Source organism: Myiozetetes cayanensis, unplaced genomic scaffold, assembly GCF_022539395.1.
Source record: "Myiozetetes cayanensis isolate MyiCay16 unplaced genomic scaffold, myiCay2020 scf12, whole genome shotgun sequence".
Taxonomy (NCBI): Eukaryota; Metazoa; Chordata; class Aves; order Passeriformes; family Tyrannidae; genus Myiozetetes; species Myiozetetes cayanensis.
The window spans coordinates 25,008,429-25,028,021 of NW_026086826.1; the positions used below are offsets into that span (position 1 = coordinate 25,008,429).

The 19,593-nt window shown below is 41.9% G+C and overlaps 1 protein-coding gene across 6 annotated transcripts in view; it reads right to left on the bottom strand.

Moving 5' to 3' along the window:
* PRRC2C (proline rich coiled-coil 2C) overlaps positions 1-19,593 on the bottom strand; it is a 70,102-nt gene that overhangs the window by 49,445 nt on the left and 1,064 nt on the right. For all 6 annotated transcript variants that reach the window (XM_050306312.1, XM_050306313.1, XM_050306315.1 and 3 more), the window contains exons 2-3: positions 4,334-4,501; positions 2,960-3,137 (exon numbers count right to left, since the gene is read on the bottom strand). In XM_050306312.1, the coding sequence (XP_050162269.1) occupies positions 2,960-3,137; positions 4,334-4,448 (293 nt within the window). In that variant the 5' untranslated portion in view covers positions 4,449-4,501. The remainder of the gene's footprint in view (positions 1-2,959; positions 3,138-4,333; positions 4,502-19,593) is intronic.

Consider the following 19,593-nt stretch of genomic DNA (forward strand, 5'->3'; position numbering starts at 1 on the left):
AAAGCTCTTTCTGAAATCTGCATATTCAGGTAACAGAGGACCCATAGCATTTGTGTGTACAAGTCAAGACCTCCAGCTCATCAGTAGTGACTTTTGATAAAACAGGAACTATGAGGCAAATCCTGCAGTCTAAAATCACTTTACTATGCCAGTAACGAGATAACTAGTGCAGTACCATGTCAGGTAACTCACAGGAAGGAATTGTTTTTTAAGCAGATCCTAAAGTAATCCTAAATTTCTGAGGGCTGAGAAGTCAGTTCCATTTGGGTTCTGCACAGTAGCCTGAGAACTGACAGAGAAGTAAACATCATTTAGGAAAATCATTACTGGGGAGAAACACACAGGCTTCTCACAAGGATAACTGAACACATTTTTAATTTGTTTCCAAAGATTACTGTAATAAAAAAAAAAAAACCAACACTCCTTTCTTTCCCCTGTTTTCACTTAGTTGTACTTTCTTACAGCTGCACATTTTCTAAGCAGATTTTGGGGAAGTTGTAGCTTCCACGGCTATACTTTTATCACACACAAGGGAAAAAAGGAACATAACTGTTAAAGAAACTATTCCTTGCATTCCTACCCTGTTTCAAAGCCAAGCCACTTAGAATTTTAGTTATCCAAGCACTGTCCTATAGGTGTGGGTATGGAGGAGGGAAAGAGCTAAATTAATCCCATCAATCCACAGCAGACTGCACTGTCCAGGAGCAAGGGACCGAGGGAATGCCCTCAGAATGAGTCACAACTCAGGAAAGCAGCAAAAACCCCTCATTTTCCTAATTACAGGGAACACCTCAGTCATGTGAACTCCGACACAGTGAATAGGAGACTAAAGCAAGCAAACATCTTACCAAGATGTTCCCTTTATCCACAAGGCTTGTGAGAGAAACAATAAAACACTCCACATGTGAACTGCAGCACTTCAAGCATGTTGAAATGCCACAGAAACACAGGAGTAGTTACACAAGTGGCCTGAAGAGTTGAGCAAACACTTCAGATGGTCCAAATTAGGAGAATCTCCTCCTGGCCTGGGCATACACACCTGTTCCTGGGAGCAAATCCCTCCCCCTCCTAGTTTGACTTGCATGTGGACTTCAAGGCCTTTATCAGAATAATACACAAAGGCCAAACACTTCCAGCTGCAGATAAGGGACAGCCACTTATTTTTAAACACACCACCAACTCCTGGAATACACTTACAACACATGCAGGAGGCCATGGAAAAGCAAAGATGCAGGAAAAAAAATGTGTTTTAGTCAAACAAGCTGCAGATTTAACAGGACAAAGTGCGAGTGACCTTGCAGTACAGGAAGATGTTGTTGAAGTACCAAACAAAACACGAGGCAGAAAACTGTAAATCTGTAGTTTCAAAAGCTTAAAATAATAAAAGGCTGAACACAACACCGTATTCCTGGAGTCTAATAGCTTTTCAAAGAGGTGTCAAAACCTGACATTTAAATGTAAGAAAGTACACAAAGAGAAATAAAGGGATAGCAAGATGGGGAAGAAAAGCTTTAAACTTCATCTTTTGCTTCTGCAAGTGCTAAAAACAGTCAGTGCCTCAAGCTTCAAGTGTTTCTCAGAACAATTTGTATGATAAAGAATAAACATTTAAACCTTGCTTCTACTTATGTGGTGAGAATCACATCCTATTTTAAGATTACATGGCAAAATAACGGCTTTGTAATACTTCCCAAGTAGAAGGTGAAAAGTTTTAGTTTCTATTTTCTTCAGCTATACAAATGTGAAACTAATTTAGCAGATGAAACTGCACTGAGCATGGGAAAGTTGTATCATAACACAGCGTAAAGTGCATCAACATTGCCATCACTTTTGTTTTTATCACATACTGGAGGAGTGTGAAACAATAGTGTCGTTTAAGACAGAAAATCTTTTAAGTCTGTAGAATTTATGGCATTCTAGCAAAAAAACCTTAAGTGCAAATATCAAGAACCATTAGAAAAATAGAGATTCAAATAAACACACACAAATCAAGAATTTCTGAGTTTTCTGTGCCATAGCTCAGCACAATCACAATTAAACAGATTTTTGCCTACTTTCATGAACTTGCATATTATTATTGAACTTGTGTGCATCTCCTAGAGCTTCAAGAGAATTTTATTAAAGGTGGTTACACTTACCTTACAAAAATATTTCCTTTAAGCAGACATCAAAACTTACACACTACACCATGTGGCTAAAAGAAATACTCTTCCCTCATATAGAACTTTTAGGTAGACCACTTCCATTTTAACTGTGAGGGTTTTTTTGTACATGGGTTGTTTTATTTTTTAGCTATCCCCCTGATAGCAAGATTCTTTCTCACAAAAGTTAGTAGTGGTGCTATTTCCTCTCTGGCAGCTCCCCTGAGGACTTGATCAAATTCTGGGCCCCTCAGTTCAGGAAGGACATTGAGGGGCTGGAGCAGCTCCAGAGAAGAGCCACGAGGCTGGTGAAGGGACCCAAACACAAGTCCTATGAGGAGAGGCTGAGGGAGCTGGGGTTGTTCAGCCTGGAGAAGAGGTTGAGGGGAGACCTCATCACTCCCTACAAATACCTGAGAGGAGGTTGTAGCCAAGTGGGGGTCGGTCTCTTCTCCCAGGCAATCAGCAGTAGGACAGGAGGGCATGGGCTTAAGCTGTGCCAGGGGAGGTTTAAGTTGGATATCAGAAAGAAATTCTTTACAGAGAGAGTGATCAGACATTGGAATGGGCTGCTCAGGGAAGTGGTGGATTCACCATCCTTGGAGGTTTTTAAGATGAGACTGGATGTGGCATCAGTGCCATGGCCTAGTAACCACGGATCAAAGGTTGGACTTAACGATCTGAGGTATTTTCCAACCCAGCTGATTCTATGATTCTAAGTTTAGCCAATTCCTCCCCAGGCCTTGCCCACCCCTGGTTTTGGGGAAACCTGAGAGACCCGGCACAGCAAATGAAGGCAGAGCTCACTGGTCCCTTACTTTTCCTCTTCGTGCTGTTCTTGTTTTGAAGCCCATCCTGTGCCGTCTTTAGGCACAATGTTCACGTTGGGGTCATTGCCTTTGTTTTCTGCTTTGAGACTGGGCAGGTTGGCTGGGGGAGGCATCCTCCTGGAAATAGCAACTTTTCCAAGGCTCTGTAATCCATGGCGTGCGGCAACTGCGGGGCAAAGCAGAGAGGGCAAGTCAGGGGGCTGCTCAGCAGACAGGGCTTGTGCAAAGCTACACAGGAACGTTCCGTGGGGAAGTCAGCAAAGTTCCAGAGTACAAGAAAGAGAAGTTCAAAAATGCTTCCTAACTGAGTTTTTTAAAAAGGCAATTGGAAATACTTGGTTTGGGAGAACTTGAGTGCTCTTTGAACAGCCATTATTCCAGATTAAAAAGGACACATGGCCCCACCTTTCTACACAACAGTGACAGAAAGCCATAGAAGCCACTTAAAATATGATGCCAATGTCTTAATATCCTGCAGTATTTTGTCAAGCATAATTCTCTGGCTCCTTGTGGAACTTAGTGTACATTGATGGGTCCAGGAATACCCACGTGGGTCAAAGCCAAGTTCTTTTTTGCTGCCAATTCCAGCTGGCAGATGTTGCCCTCGCACAAATATTCGTACAAAGTGCATTTACTCCAGACTACAAGCATAAAAAAGCAGAACAAAGATAATGCACCACACAGGACACTCAACCCACCAAGTAATCAGCTCAGGTTACTGCCCTGGGCAAGTTGTAGCATCACAAACAACTCAGTTTCAACCTTTAAAAATAATATTGTGGCAAACTTTAACAAAGTTACAAAAGAACTTACTTTCCCTTTTTTACCCTCAACCTAGGCTACTATGTCAAATCAAATTCAAACCCTTCAGAATGTCATTTTCCCCTGGTTCTCAATTCCATCAATCACAAAGAGCAGGCTCAGTCACCTTATGTCAGTGCAAGTTTCACCCGGTGTTTGTTCACAAAACAGACAAAGCACCCGACATGAAAGTGAGCGTTGCCTTCTCCTTAATCAAACACTTCCAGTACCCTAAACCTCACTGCAGTGAAAAGCACAGCTGGGGAATGGTATCTCATCTGCTGATAACAAATGGAGCCACAGCTATAAAACCGTTTTTATTTACCTACATTCTGCTTCCTACTAGACTGCAAATGCTGTCTCTGAACTATATACTGTTGTTTACAGCTCACCAGGAACTATAATGAATGCTGCTTTCCACAATCCCACCACTTCACTGCTGGACCAAGCAGGTAAGAATAAATCTTGCTGTGGTTAAGTGCTCATATACTTTGCACTCTTAATTAGCACTGCAGTGATGATGAAACTGGAAGAATGAAACACTGCAGACAGTTCGCTCACCTGTGGTTTTCTGAGTTTCCAGTGACTTTCCCTTGTAGGTATTAAACAGACTGAGCGTTGCATACTTTGTTTTTCCATCCTTTGCTTTTGTACTCTGGCCTGACTTTTCCGACATTTCGCTGGAAACTCATCTAGTCTGGTACCTCCTGTTCACTCCTCAAAGTCTGCCTGCAAAGAAAACAGAAAAGTAAAGCAGTTTGAATCTGAGCCAGCACTTAAGTCAGAGTTCACAGGGCAGAAGTGGACAGCATATTTAACACCACTAATGCTGTTTCATTTCAGCATGCTGGAGATGCCAAAAAATGCATTAACTCCAGAAACCCCTATCCTTATGTAACACCAGGAATTCTGAACTATTTCCACCTCTACAATTTGAACATCGCAAAATCAGGAGGGTCAGCATTTAATTAATATAAAAAACGTCAGAAGTGGTAAATACCATCCATGATTTCACTACAAAACAAAGAAATAAAACCCAATCCCAAGCCCCACAAACACGCAAAGTTTCCACCAGTAGCTATTTCTCCACTGGGGAAGCTCAATGACTTCACCCGCTCCTGAAGCCAAGTGCTGAGATACCAATAACTGCAGCACAGTATTTCTGGAATTTGCTTTTTTCCCAATTAAAACCATCACAAACAAAGCAGCCAGAGAAACTGAACACACAGGGTAAGAATTTTTTGTTTATCAAAAGCAGGAACACAGTATGATCAGACAGGGAGGGTGAGAATTTCTCAAACCAAGAGTTCCACTGTTCTTCCTGCAGCAGTGAATTACAGGGCTGTTAGAGCAGGTCATCTCTTTCATCTGTTCATCACCAGGCAGGAACACAAGGAGCACTCACTTCACCAGAACGTTACTACACAGTTAGTTTAACACTCCAAAAATCCTGCTAAGCCTCTTTACAACAGCAATTTTTTATACATTTCCACCTGAATTCCGGAATAGTTATGTATGCTCAAACACTCCTGTGTTCTGTTCTAAAGCAGGCAGCAAGAAGTAAGACATCCTGCTCAAATCCTCTGGTGATCAATCAGCAAGCTCCAGTGTCAGACTCAGAGCTGCAGAAAATCTTCAAAAGGAACTCGATTCACATTCAAGGTGCTCAAGGATTAAGAAGAGTCTGCAAGGAGAAGCAGTCTAAAGAACAAAGCCCTCACTTAGTCATGACAGACATTAAGTAATGTCAAAAGACCATGGAAATATTAAACAATGTCAAAAGACCGTGGAAATTTTTTATATATAGGAACGATAACATTCCCATCCTCCTCTGCCTTCTACTTCAATTTACAAGCCATGATTGAAAAGATAAAAAAATTAAGATGGCAAATAACCTTGGGATGGTTCAGCTTCAGCAAAACTTGGGCCAGATGCTTTTCTACAACACTGCAGCTGTTGCAAAGGGGACACTCTTCAGCTTTCTATGGGGCCACATGCATGGCTAAGAAACATATTCTCCCCTCACAGAAAGAGAGTTAACTCCCAGATTTTTGATTCCAGATTAGTCAGCATTTGGCTATTTCAGCAGCAAGTGTTACACCAACAGTCACTCTTCATGTCATCCAAAACCGTGAAACACAGGATGGAAGTAAGGTGAACCCAGCCCACCAAGCAGCTGTGGCTGTTAGGTCAAAAAAACCCCCGTGGACACTGCAAGGTTTCACTGGAAGCCACAGCTCACCACTCAAACACCATTACAGGGGCAGGGAAGGAAAAACCCACCCAGCCTGATACACGAATTCAACAAGCTTATCTTTGGAGTTATCAGCCCAGCATATTTCAAGCAACCATTCCCTCTGCAGGCTGCCTCAATACTAATTTGCAATTCAACAACATGTCAAGCTTTGCCCATCAGGATTATTCATGGCCACACAGCTGCTTTCAGCCAGTCTGGAGACCTGAATCCAGGCAGACTAGTTTATCAGGCTGGAGTCTACATCAGACATCAGGCTACTCTTCCACCAGGAAACTCACTTTATCATAAGGTCTTCAGTAAAGTGGCTGTGAATGATCCTGGCAGATTCATCCCTTCATTTCTCCTGTTACTCTCTGATCCCAGACTTGTATTTAGGGTGAAGAGTCCACCACAATCATCCTGGAGCATCAGAGGAGGCACTGGGCAGATAATTAGCAGGAACACAGGGTGGCAAACAAGCTTTCAGGTGAGCATATAACCCATGTCCTACACTGTAATCGCTTTGCTCACACGTCCTTTCAAGTGCCAACAATTCATACACAGCTTTCATTTGCAGCACAAGACTCATCCCAGCCAAGGAGTTTGTAAACATGAAGTAGCTTCACAACTGTGAATAATCTGGAAGCTGGTAAACAAAACAAACCAACAACCAAACCAAAAAAAAAAAAAAAAAAAAAAAGGAAATAAACCCACAAATCAGGTCATTTCTTACCTCTCAAATTTATAAAGCCCTAACAGATGCAGACAGAGCAGAAAGCAGTTTGAGAATGGTTTAAGATAATGTTTTGTCATATTTTCCAAAGCCTGCACCTCTGGTAGAGATGAAACATGGAAAATCTTAATCATAACTCTTCTTTGCAGAGCAAGACAGACTTCACAGCTGGGCAGACCTTAATTGTAACAACTGTTCTTTCTACATTTAAGAGCTTAAAAGAACAGGAGACATAACCACATTCCCCAATAACGCCTTTCTATGTTACATTTACAAAAACTAGCCTGCTCACTGCAGCTGAGCTCTATGCCTTTGACACTGCTAAAATTCATACTTTTGACAAGTTTTCCCAAACTTATACCACAAAGACAAATAAACTGAATATTTCATAATGATTAAAACATTTATAATGATTACACACTCCTCAGTAATGTGACTTGCAGAACTAAATCAAGCACCACACACAGTGTCTTTTCAATTAGGCAGGTCAATATATTCAGATTTAAATTTAGACTCAATACTGGTTGCCAAAGAAGATATTCTTGCAAAATTAGACTTTAGACCAGGTACTCAAGCCAGGGATGACAAATCCTCCCTCAGAAGAGCCTATGTGTCCCTCTACAAACATTCCTGCCAAGTCACACATTAAACAAGCACCCAGTGCCATTCAACAACAGTTACAAAGAGATAATTGCATGGGTTTGAGCCACACAGAACTATCCATCTCCAAGAGCTCTGCCTTTTCATCCAAACTTCAGCTGTACATGCTCATTCCCATACCAGAGCACTGGAATCACTCCTGGAGAACAACCTACAAGTGTTTTAACACAGGACATGTTTCACTTGTGCACACAATACACTGGTAAGTACCAGGCTCACCAAGTGACTCTTCATTTGCCCTAACACTGACACATTTTCTCAGTAAGGCCTGGACTCTCTTAGTCCGATCCCTACAGGTGCTGCTGTGCACCGGGTTGGACTCGCTGTGCTGGAAGAACAGGAGGCAGCTGCTCACACCTCTGAACAGCAGCCACACGGCAGGGATGTCAGAGCTCCTCAGCAAAGTTAAACAACCCCCAACAGGGACCAGAAGGACAGGGAATAGTCCAGGCAGTAAAGGCAGCTGGCAGAGCTCACTGCACTATTAAGAAATCCAGGCAAGTCAGCTGTTCATTTGAATGACTGCAGTTACTATTATGCATAATTACAGGCGGCACAATGCTCCCAAAATTCTAGAGCAAAGATTACCTTTCAGCTGCTCTGCCCCGTTATCAAATGAGTTAACTGACCTTCGCTGTGGCCTGAAGATTTTAAGGTTAAAATTGTTACTGTAATTTCTGTACCAGACTGTTTTTTCAGACTCCACCTGGCTGGCTTATTTTGATCCCACAATGAACTTGGAAGCTCGTGTACAGAAAATAGCACACTAAGTAGCTGCCACAAATTCTGGATATCCTGGTCTCCACTAAGGAATATTTACTTGTGCCCTCTTACATACTGAGAGTTGGTGCAGAGCAAACTGGATGTGGTGTAATTCACACTGCACAATTGTATTTTTAAAATACCATAAAACCCCATCAAACAACCCTCCCACACATTTAACAGACCTTTTCCACTGGCTCTCCTGATCACTTCAGATTTCCTCAAAATTACTTGGTTTTGAGGTCACTTTTGAGGACTGGAGTGATGAGAAGTTTAAAATACCAAACGATTTCACTCAGCAATTCCTGTCTGCGTTCGGTCCTTCTCTGCCACCGCGTCCATTTCAGTATTTTCAGCTGTGTATGAAATGAGTTTTACACACATGCAGAGCAGAACAGCATTCTGTGTAAGCTACAGTATTTTCATCTTGGTGAAGTAGATGTGACAGACATGAAAGGGGGAAGAAAACCGTGTAAAGGCTCAGGTAGAAAGTCTACTTCTTTCTCCATGTTTTTTTTGGCAGGGACAGATCCACTCTTACTACTACCATGGGAAATAACTATATTCTCTTTGCTAGAGTTCTTCCAGTTCCTTCATTTCTGCCTGTGTCTGAGACACAGCACCTACCATTCCTCCTCAACTTTGGGAGAAAGATGACCACATTCTGCATTTTTCAGACGCGCTGTCCCAGCTGGTGGGAGCACAGACAACCAGGTGACAAACTCTCTCCATCCACATTTCATACACTGTGTTTTTAAACCTCCAGACAAAAGAAGCCTGTATTTTTTACACAAGTGTAACACGTGAAGACACCTCTTCAGCAATGTCACAGTGGCTTTTAATGCAGTCCTATCTCCTTGAACCCCCATCCCACACCTACTGAGCCTACAAGGACACAATCAGTCAGGACAGGCAACCTGTGCATGAGCTTCCCAGAATTTCAGTCTTAAAAACATTAAGGAAATACTGGAATAATTCCCACAGTCCCTATGCAATCACAGGAGGATAACCAGTACCTGTCACCTCCACTCCTATGGTTGTATTTTGGATAAATTTGGAGAAGGATGAACCAGAATGACAAGGCAAAGAATATCATTCAAAACTCAAACCTGCTACAGATTTCCTAGAACTTTCAACTCTCAGAGCCTCAAATGCCCATCTGTGAAGTGGGAAACATCAGAAAAACCGCTACATGAAAGTTTATTCATAACTGGGACACATTAGCACCTCTCTCAAAACAGAAACCAAGAAACAAATCCAGACAGACTCTATTTTAAGCACAGTAAAAGTGGCTAAGGGGCAAAAAACATCATATACAAATCTGTTATTTGCATCCAGCCAGAACTCCACTTTCCTAAGAATAGCTTTGTTTCTGGGACACTGAAGAATGTGGTTCTGGTAAATTCTGAAACTAAATACAACAACTTAAAAAAAAAAAAAGGAACTTTTTAACCATATATTTGGGCAGATGCTCCCAAATCAGTGTTAGTAATATCAAAAGAACTTCACTGCACACAAAAATGGGGCATTACAAATTTCAGCCAGAAAGGAAAGATTTCATTTCAACTCTAAGTCTGGCATATTTAGATTCTAGAACTGCAAAACCCAAGGATAATCTGCAGTTAGATATGAAATTTCGAAAACCAACCGTGGATCTTCAGAAAACAGACTAATTTAAATCAATTACAGAAACATGAAATACTGGATTCATCATACTTGGAACCCAAGAAAGCCGCCTTCATGCTTTTTGTAACCCATTATCAAGGAAGCCTATTATTTTAAATGAACACTCAAAAATACTGTGCAATTTTTGAACACATTTTTTCTGTACGTGGTTTTTTATTTAGAAACATAACAACGAAACAAATCAACAAAAAAATGTGGCCATTTCTCCCATTATTAAGAGTTCTTGAGAACTTCAGCACTGGTCAGCTTAATGCAACACCAGCACACGCTTCAATAACCTTCTGTAACACTTCAGGAGCAAAAGTCTCTGTCAAATCCAAGTACCTAATAAAGCCTCCAAGGTCAGGATTTCCCTCCCCCTCAAGAGTAATCTGCACCAAGGTTCCTTGACAAGGAGATTTGCTGCTAAGCAGGCTGAAAACTGCAGTAAAACTTTGAGGACTCCTGAGCTTTTATTTCATGGAGCTCGGATGAGAATAGAAGCTCTCCAGATCTTCAGAGAGCTCTGGGCAGATCTCACTACAACTCATTCTTGAACAAGAGCTACACTAAGTTTAAATTTCCTTAGAAAGCCTTGCTAATACACTTTCCCACCCCTAGATTTTGGGGTTTGGCTGGCTTGCAGCAGAGCTTGGAATGGGGTACACAATGCATTGGTTCTATACAGTCTGTGAAGATAAGGCCGAGTAGGAAAAGAAAACCCTTTAATCACCATCTCTCTCCTGCACCCATCACCTCAGCAGGAAAACTGCAGCACAGGGTGATCCCTGGGGCACTAGACAACCTAGAGAGGAACACTGTTAGTAGCCACCAAATGGAAAAATCAAAGTTAATTTTGCTCTTTAGAACCAAGACAAAGCTGCACCAAAACAGGCTTTGCAAGTTCAATCATTCTACAAATTACTCCCCTTTAAAGCCCAAGAAAATATTTCCAAAACACTACCAGAACTAAGTATGTCAGGTGGAAAACGGATCGTGACACAAGAGAGCCATTTTAGGGAATTATCCCACGGATGCCTCTTACAAAAATGGAGTTTGTGGATGCCAGAAAGGAGCATCCCCAAACACGTCTGCATCGCTTCCAACAGACATCCAACAACGGCCTAAATAGAACTACTAAGCTAAGCAACGAGAAACAACCCAAATTAGCCACTCACAAGAAAAGTCTACACAGAAACCAACTTCACCACAAAGCATGTTAATCTGAACCAGCCATCCATGGAGCAAGGAAATCTGCTGCTGCCTTAGACCAGGAAGCAGCTCGCTGAACCAACTCTTTGGGAGAAAGACCAGTCATCTAAAACCTGACCTTCCAGCAGGACAGCCAGCGACAAACCACGACAGTTCAAGGAACTTTTGAGAGGAGTGGTTTAAGTCTAACACAGCACTAAGAGCAGCAACATTTTTTAAACAAACTTTTTCTTTCCACTGCATTGTTGAACAAAAGAATTAATGATACCCCCCCTCCCCCGATCAGCAAACTTCTGATTTGTTTTTGGGTTTATATGCATATTTTAACTACATGTGCATGAATAGTTCATTAAGGTGCACAGAAATCATATTCCTGCCAAAAGCAGCTTCACCTGCAGCATCAACCACGATCAGTGTGACATTTCAGATGTGCCCACACAGTAAGGGATTAAAAAGCCACAGACAGGATAAACCCACTCTGGCAATAAAACTGTCAAAAATGGACTAAATATTTTCATGTGTCACAACAGCTGCTTCCTTTCAGCTAAGATCCTTTCTGATACCTGTACTGTCTAGGAAATAATCTCCTTTTGAAGTGACCTCAGGTAACTGAGAGATTACGGATCCCCCCCTCACTGGCAGAAAGATGCCAGAGCAGCTATTCAAGAACAGGGGAAAAAGGACAGTTTTCATTTCATTTAGTTTGAGTAAAATTGTTTTTCATTTTTATATTCAGAGTATCAAATAAAGCTGTCCAATTTTTTGACAAGTACTATCTAAATATTACCTACAGCAATACAACTACCCAGGGATTCGATGCTTTCAATGTTTACATATGTCATTTTCTTCCATGGTTTACACCAGTGGCCTAATTTTGGTCTCCAGTTTTCTACTGGATAAGTTCCTGAACACAGCTCTTGGATTTACTTTTGTCTTTTACAAGGAAAGAGGGAGACAACGCAGAGGGGCACTCCAGAATAAATACAGCCATTCTTATGAAGCAAATGTTGAAATTAGTAAATACCTCCCCAAAAACTGTATTCACTTCTCACCTACTAGACATGCAGAGGGTATAATCCCTCTGTCTGCTTTAGCTTTACAATTACACTTTCAGTACTCTTCTTTGTATTTTAATGGCAACTTTACAATTAAAATTGATACTTTTAAAAATCTGTTTCTATTATCAAAGTCGAGTATCAAACAAGTTCAAATTAAGAAACTCCCTTCAATGTATTTTGTGTCTGGTAATTCTTTGGATTCCCAGAGGTTATAGTGAAAAATAGTACAAGTGTCATCAGACAGTTTTAACAAAAACTCCTCTGCTGCTGCCTACAAGTGTGGAATATCAAGAGACATCACCTCCACGTTCCACCATTCATGCAGAGCAAAGCCACGCACAGTTTCCCCCTGAACACCTCAAGTACAGTTAAGTAAAATTAAGAACTATACAGCTTGTGACTAAAATACACCAGCTCCCTAGAAGCCATTCTGCTGGGAATATTTACATCACAATTCTGAACTGAATATCCGACATCTGCCGTGCCCAGACTTTAGAAGACTGCTCATTTTTTCAAAGTGCTTTGCACCACGAGGGACAGTTCCTTAGGCTGACACGCTGCATTTGCACACAATCAAACACCAAAGAGAACAGACTCCAAGGTTAAGCTGCACACCACAGCAGCAGGTACCACAGCACCACAAAATCAGGAGAACCACAAACCCACTACCTGCCACTAACCCAAAGGCTCACTGGGTTCGGTATTGCCCCCTCCTGGATCTCGGTACAAACACACCAGCCTCAACACCGATCCAGCAGATCTTACTCAGTTTTTGGGTTTGGAAGGTTGTGTTTGTCCCAGTTTGTTCCCACTGCTGATGGGAGCGAACAAGGAGTCGTGCTTGAAGAAATGCTTCCCCAAATGTCTGCCTGCAAACTCTCAGGGAAACAACTGACGGGCTGGTGGAACGAGCTCACCGCGCTTTCCAGAGCAATTCCCAGTTCAGGCTGAGGCACAACAAGGCAGCGATGCAAAACAGGTCTTATTTCTCACCGACACATGAAGAAAAAGAATCCAGGGGCTGAAAAGACTACAATCTGTATGACAGGAGAACACCACAGTGACTACACTAAAATGTCACCCGTGGGGCAGAGCGACCAGGCAAACACAGCACGGCCTTCCCTGGTATTGCAAGTGTCCAGTTCATTTATTCATCTGTTCTACGGGAACCAGACCAGTGGAAAGAAACTTAATGCCACAACCACAGCTCGAGTGAAAACAACAAACAGGAATAACCACCAAGAACTGTACCAGGAGCTTTCCTTCCAGTACCAGCCCATTTTTAAGTTATCCAAGTACAGCTTCTTTGGCAGAAAGGGTTTTTCAAGATACTCCAGCAGAGACTGGCAGTGTGTGTCACACCTAAGTCAGAACCAGCACACCACAAAGCTCCTGCACTAACCCAACACGGCTATTCTGCCCATGTGCTGATAATCCTCCAACATAAAGCACAATGTAGATGTTTTGCTACATTACTGAATGTGTTTCAAAGGAAAATGTATCATTTTCTGCAGACATAAGATCCAAAACTTCTTTGCAGGTCACTTTTAAGGCAGGCTATTTTCTTCCTTCTTAGACCGACAATGTCTTGCCAAGTGATTTTTGACTTCTTTGTCACTAAGCGTTTAGCAAATTTTTTGCAAGACAGATTTTTTATTTTCCAGCTTCATGCAGTTGATTAAGAAACTTTTTAAAATTGTAAATTTTTAATTGAGGCAGGAGTTTTGGAGTTCTGGAAGGAAGCCAGGACCAAAAAAAGAAACAAAAAGAACAGTTTCTATAGAATTAAAGAGAGCATCATAATGATATGCATTCTCATTACTTCTGGGAACAGAACAATGTAAGTGCTTTCATCCAATTAGCTTTTCAACTTGCAGATGCCAAATGAGACTTATTTTCAAGATTTGCAAAACCATTTATTAAAGAAATTTCCATTATTTGGAAGAATGAGAAAACTTCAAAGCTCACGAAACTGAATTGCTGCCTATTTGAGCAAAAGATAAGGGAATAAATTAAGGTAAATTCTTGCAGAAACAAGCCGTGTACCTGCTATCAAAGTACAGGATTCAAACAGCAGGTTGGCAGGCACCACTTTTCTCTGAATACAGGAGACTAATGTGACCTGTCTTACCTATCAGAAGTATTTTTTTAACTGAAAAAATTACAACTATCCACCAGGCTTCCTAATAACTAATTTAGGTCAGTTTATCCAGACCCACAGCAGCTCTCTGGAAAGGCATCTGTTAATGATTAAGATCACAAACAGTTCCTTAAAAAAATTTACACACTTAGCATGCTGTGACAAGAACCACTTTGTTTCTTGCTCATCTGCACCACCCCATCCAGCCTGGATGGTTTTGCCTGGAAAGGCAAAGCCATGAGCAAAGCACTGTCCCTGCACACAGCAAGGGAGGGGGGACTGTCCCCTCATGACATCCTGAGCAGGGGTTGCTGTGTCGGGCTGAGCACAGGGCAGCAAAGAGAAGTCCACAGCAGCTTCCCGGCTGATGACACAGCTGACCCCAGTGCAGGCTGAGCAGTGCTGGGGATCTGCTCCTCTGCTGCCTGGGGTAAGTTACCAGAAACAACCGCTGAGGTGAACCAGAGCTGACTCCTCCAGTTGGTCTCAGTGTTAAGTCGGTGCAAAACACTTCCTTTTAGGCAGCTGATGAAAGAAAATCAATGAGTACATGAAAACAGACCAGATTCCCAACAGATGAGCAGCAGAAGTTGCAGGCACTTACAGCCAATACCCATCTCCCCACCGTTCCATTTTCCCCTTTCACTTTAGCTCTCCTACAGTGAAAGCCTTTGCACTTTCCTACAAACTCTCCAACAATGCCATCTGCACTGGTGGACTATTTTCAACCCTCCCCACACACCCATGCTGACTTGGACAGTGAAGGAGGGCAGGACAGATAAAAGAGACAAACCTGAAATCATTCCTTGCTGTGAATAACTTGAGAAATCTCTTTAAAGACTTCCATTTCCTGCTCCTTTACCACAATTTCCAAGTCCGACTGTAATAATTAACATTTCTTGACAGAGGAAGTGACACCTTTTTTTCCAGAGTTCTTCCCAATGAACCACAGCTCTGAGCAGTGGATTTCTCTCCACATCATCCACAACCTTTAAAGTACCCCTGACTTCAGATGCAAATAAGTAAAACTTTTATACAGAACCTGTTCTTCCAAAGCTCCTATTCATAGGTTAGCCCTTAATTAACATAAATAATTACATCTAAGTTTTTGACTTCAGAAATTTCTTAGAAGTTCCTTTGAAATAATGTCCAGGTAAGCCACTCTCTTCATGAGCTCCTTCAGAATACTTTGGAAGAGAACAAGAACCACTCCAGGGCTACATTATTAAGAATTTCCATTCCTCTTTAGAAGAGATGTGCCAAAATTAATTCCTTCTTCTCTAGCATTTTTCCCCCTGTTTATCTGCTCAAGATATTTTTGGTGTTGAAGGGTCCAACCTGATGGAAATATTCATCAACAGTAGGAATCTACAGAATAAACAGTTTTATACCAAGTCCTGTACAGTCTTAACATGACAAAAAATTGTTCAAAGTTACTCTAATTATTTCTGTAATAACTTCAGCTATTTGTCCCCACTTTGCCCAAATTCTGTGTTGCCTGTAACTCCTGCCATAATCCCAACCAGACTCACGTACTTCAAAAATAAACATAATTTCTCCTCTGCATTTCCCTGATGTTTCAGCATATTTTTAAGGCTTTTAAGGCACTCCCACTGTGCCAGTGGGATCCACGGTTGCCAAATGCACCGGCTTTTAAAACACCACTGACAGTACCAATTAAAAACTGTCACTCTGGGGCACGCAGAGGTGGCAGAATCTGCTCCTTGGTGTGGTCCAGCCTGCAGAGCTCAGAGCTGCTCTCAGCCTCCTCTCCCTGCTGCCCGGCATCCTCTGGATCTCTGGCTGCACAACCCTGTGACTCACTGGTTTCCTGGAGCAGAGACATCTCCCTGTTCACGAGGAATGCTCAGGATGGGAAAGATGCAGCTGCCGACACCACACAGACAACAGTTCTGAACAACAGTGGGTAATCACACTGAGGGTCAACTCCTGCCCTCTGCTTTACCCCGGATTCAACCGTGTCTTGTTGGAAAAAAGAGAGGAAAAAAAAGATGAGAAGCTAAATTAGAAAAGCCTTATCAGCACACCCAGCTTTATGTATCTGCCTTTCAGCATTACAGAACTCATTTTCCATGGAAGTTAACTTGCATCTGCCAAATGGCTGCAGATGAAGTTTAACATCTTCACTTACTCTCAGTTCTCTGTTTATTCTGCTTAGGGAAAAAAAAAACCAAACCATGTGTCCCTTGATACTTTGCTTTCAAGATGCAGTAAATAATTCAGGCTCAGCACATTATCAAAATACTTACCAAGAAACTTCTCCTTACCCAAAGCTCTGTTCATGCTCAGAGCTTCATCTGTGACATGAAGAACATCTCCTAACCCAGGTGACTGCAGCCAGTTGACCACGCAGATTGCCATAGGCCAAAGGCACATTTTTCTTACCAGAGACATCTTTCCTACAGATTATTTACAGCCATTGCAAAGGGAAAATCTTATTGATCCCCATCATTAGAGGACTCCTGCTGGGCACCTGTACCTGGTATCTTGTACAGGAAGCACACACTGCCCTAAACACTCCTATAAAACAAGTCCCGTAAATACATTAATTTCAACTTTTTTTTTTTTTTGCAAAGTGAAAGCATGGATGTATTGATATTTTAAGCCCATGAGGTCCTTCCATGGTTATTTGTTTACTCTGGAACAGAAGAAATATTAAGTCCTAAAGCAGCATATCAAGTCTTCAGCTGGGAGAAAATCACTGGCTTCTCAAACAAAATGAAGATGTTCCTGCACTTAGAAGAAGATTCAGATTCAGCTTAGAAGATTCCACCTTAGAAGAAGATTCAAAACAGTTTAAGCATAACTTACACCCTTACTCCTGCAAACATTCTTTTAAAATTATGACTGTAGACTTAAATTGCAAGTAAAAATTTAAAACCAATAAAACCTCGGAATGGTCATATGCCTACAAAATATTAATTTTAAACCAAGGTATAGTTCACATGATTTCAGGAGGACAGACTGAAAAGGGCTGCTTTTCTAAGCAGAGCAAGTTTGATTTGCCAGCTTAAGCAAGCAGTACAGCAAAAAACAGACAGGTCAGTCACTGCTGGAATACAAGTTACAGCCTAACTAACCCAAAATCGAGCAAGGCTGCCATTTCACTTAGGAATGAGCTGACTTAAATACATATTTAATGACCCCTCCTCCCTCAGTTACCCAGCCCTGGGTGATGCCAGTTCTTCAGCAGTACTTGTGCATTTGATGCACCTGAATGCAAAGAGCAGTAATTCCTGTTTCTGATGCTCTAAGCCCCTGAAAACATAACTCACGTTATTTTCAAGTACACATCAGTTCAAATTATCCCCACCACACTTCAGATTGAGGACATGTAATGTTGAATCCGCACTATAATTTTACTGTTAATCAAGACAGTGTCAGATAATTTAAAACATGAACAATGTGAATGTTAAACAGCTTCTCCCTTCAGTATGTGTTTGCAATCTGTAACAGCCTAGCTCGTTAGCATTTACTTAGAATGTTATGTAATGGCTGAGGTATTTGTAATAAAAACAGTCTATTTCTGTTAGCCTGTTCTTCATAGACATAAAAGCTGTCTTCATCTGATTTTTATTAGGACTTCATCTTCCTCTGCTCTTTATGCATTTTTTAAGACTCCTGCGCACTCCATTTTCATTCCACCAGTACTCACACAGCATTATTTTCTCCCACCTCCCCACACAAATTTCAGCCTTTATTTTTACATCTGCTTTCAGCCATAAGCTCCTACCAAGTTTGGGAAACCCAAATCCAAAAAAACAATGAGGGCATGAGGCTGAGCAAAGAAAAAATTTCCTGCAGGAGATGAACTGGTTCTTCCAGTAAAACACCACTGGCAGTCCCGTCATTACAAGCCCAACATCCATCCTCACTAGTGGAAAGGTGGTGCATTTTCAGGGCGGAGTTTTTTTCCCCTCAAAACCTTCCACTACTGCAAGTGCCTCTGAAAATGTCCAACTCCTTCTCCAGAGTAAGGAAGAAGAGTGGTTTTCCTTCTCTCACATCCCCAGTCCACCACGGGAGTGTTTACTCCTCTGCAAGGGCGCACACTGTGCAAGGTTTTAATTCTTCTGCAAGATTTTTATCTCCACATTTTATCCACAGCACCCTTATATGGTATTCAGTCTACACTTTCCACCCTCTCTCCACTTTCACGTTGCTCCCGTTACTTAGGCTGGAAAACAGGCTGGAACAAAGGGCTTGCACTTCCAGCCAGGCAGGACACCTGGCTGAAGTCAACTCCATCCCGTGTAATTGCTGCTTTGACTCACATTCTTTCCCTTAACTGACACACCACATTCATTCAGACAGCCAAAGGGAGCTCCCTTCTGAATTGCATCATCCTCCCCTTGCTCACTGTGGCCTGTTTCACTTTCCCTAGTGGACTCCAGGATGTGGGGAAACAGGGCCTAAGGAAGAGTCCTGGAAATCTACCACTCAACAAGGAGCCCAAGTTAAAACTGGACACTATTCTGATCTACAAAAAAACAGGGTTCCCATTATGGAAAGGCTAAATGAGAGTAAAGAAATTATAAACTGCTACTAACCGGCCAAGACACAGAGTATTTATATTAGCAAGGCTCACAGAAGCAACTGTACATTGATTTACAGATATTTCATAGGCTCTTCTTTACAGAAGAAAAGAACTTCACACATGAAACATATACAGACACCAAGGCAGAGTTTTAGGTGTCAGACTCAGAGGTCACAGTTCTGGTCTCCACACACACTGCGACTGACCTATGAGGGAACCAAATTCTCACTTCACTCCAGACAGCCACCTCTCAAGCATACACCTCCACCAAACTGCCTTTCTACTGAACTCACCAAGTTCAAACAACTCCCAAAACTTATTCCTTAGATCCAAGGAGACTGTTGCAGAGTTGCAACAAAACACCACAAAAATTAACACAGAACAATTCCCTAGACTACATAATTCAAAGAAAAGCGACAGCCACATCCAGCTCCTGACAGTCAGTATTTAAGGGTAATCCTTTTGTTTCTCACCCCTGGACAAATGAGATCATGTCCTGTTTTCTCCCCCTCCAAAAGCAGTTTCTTGCCTGAGCAGAGCTCTTTAAGACTGGACAGTGGTAGGACTGGTGCCTCACTGCAGAGGAGGCAGAGCCACCAAAAATTAGAGCCCTGTTCCTTCTTTGGAAATAAAGCTCATTTCCACTAACTACACACCTGACTCCACTAACCAGAGAGTAATGAGGAAAAATGGTCCTTCACCGGTGATACAGAGTTCAAGACCTCTCACAGAGGAGCAAATTTACAAAACACACGTGTAAGACACAAAACGAGGCAGAAAACCCACGATGTTCCATT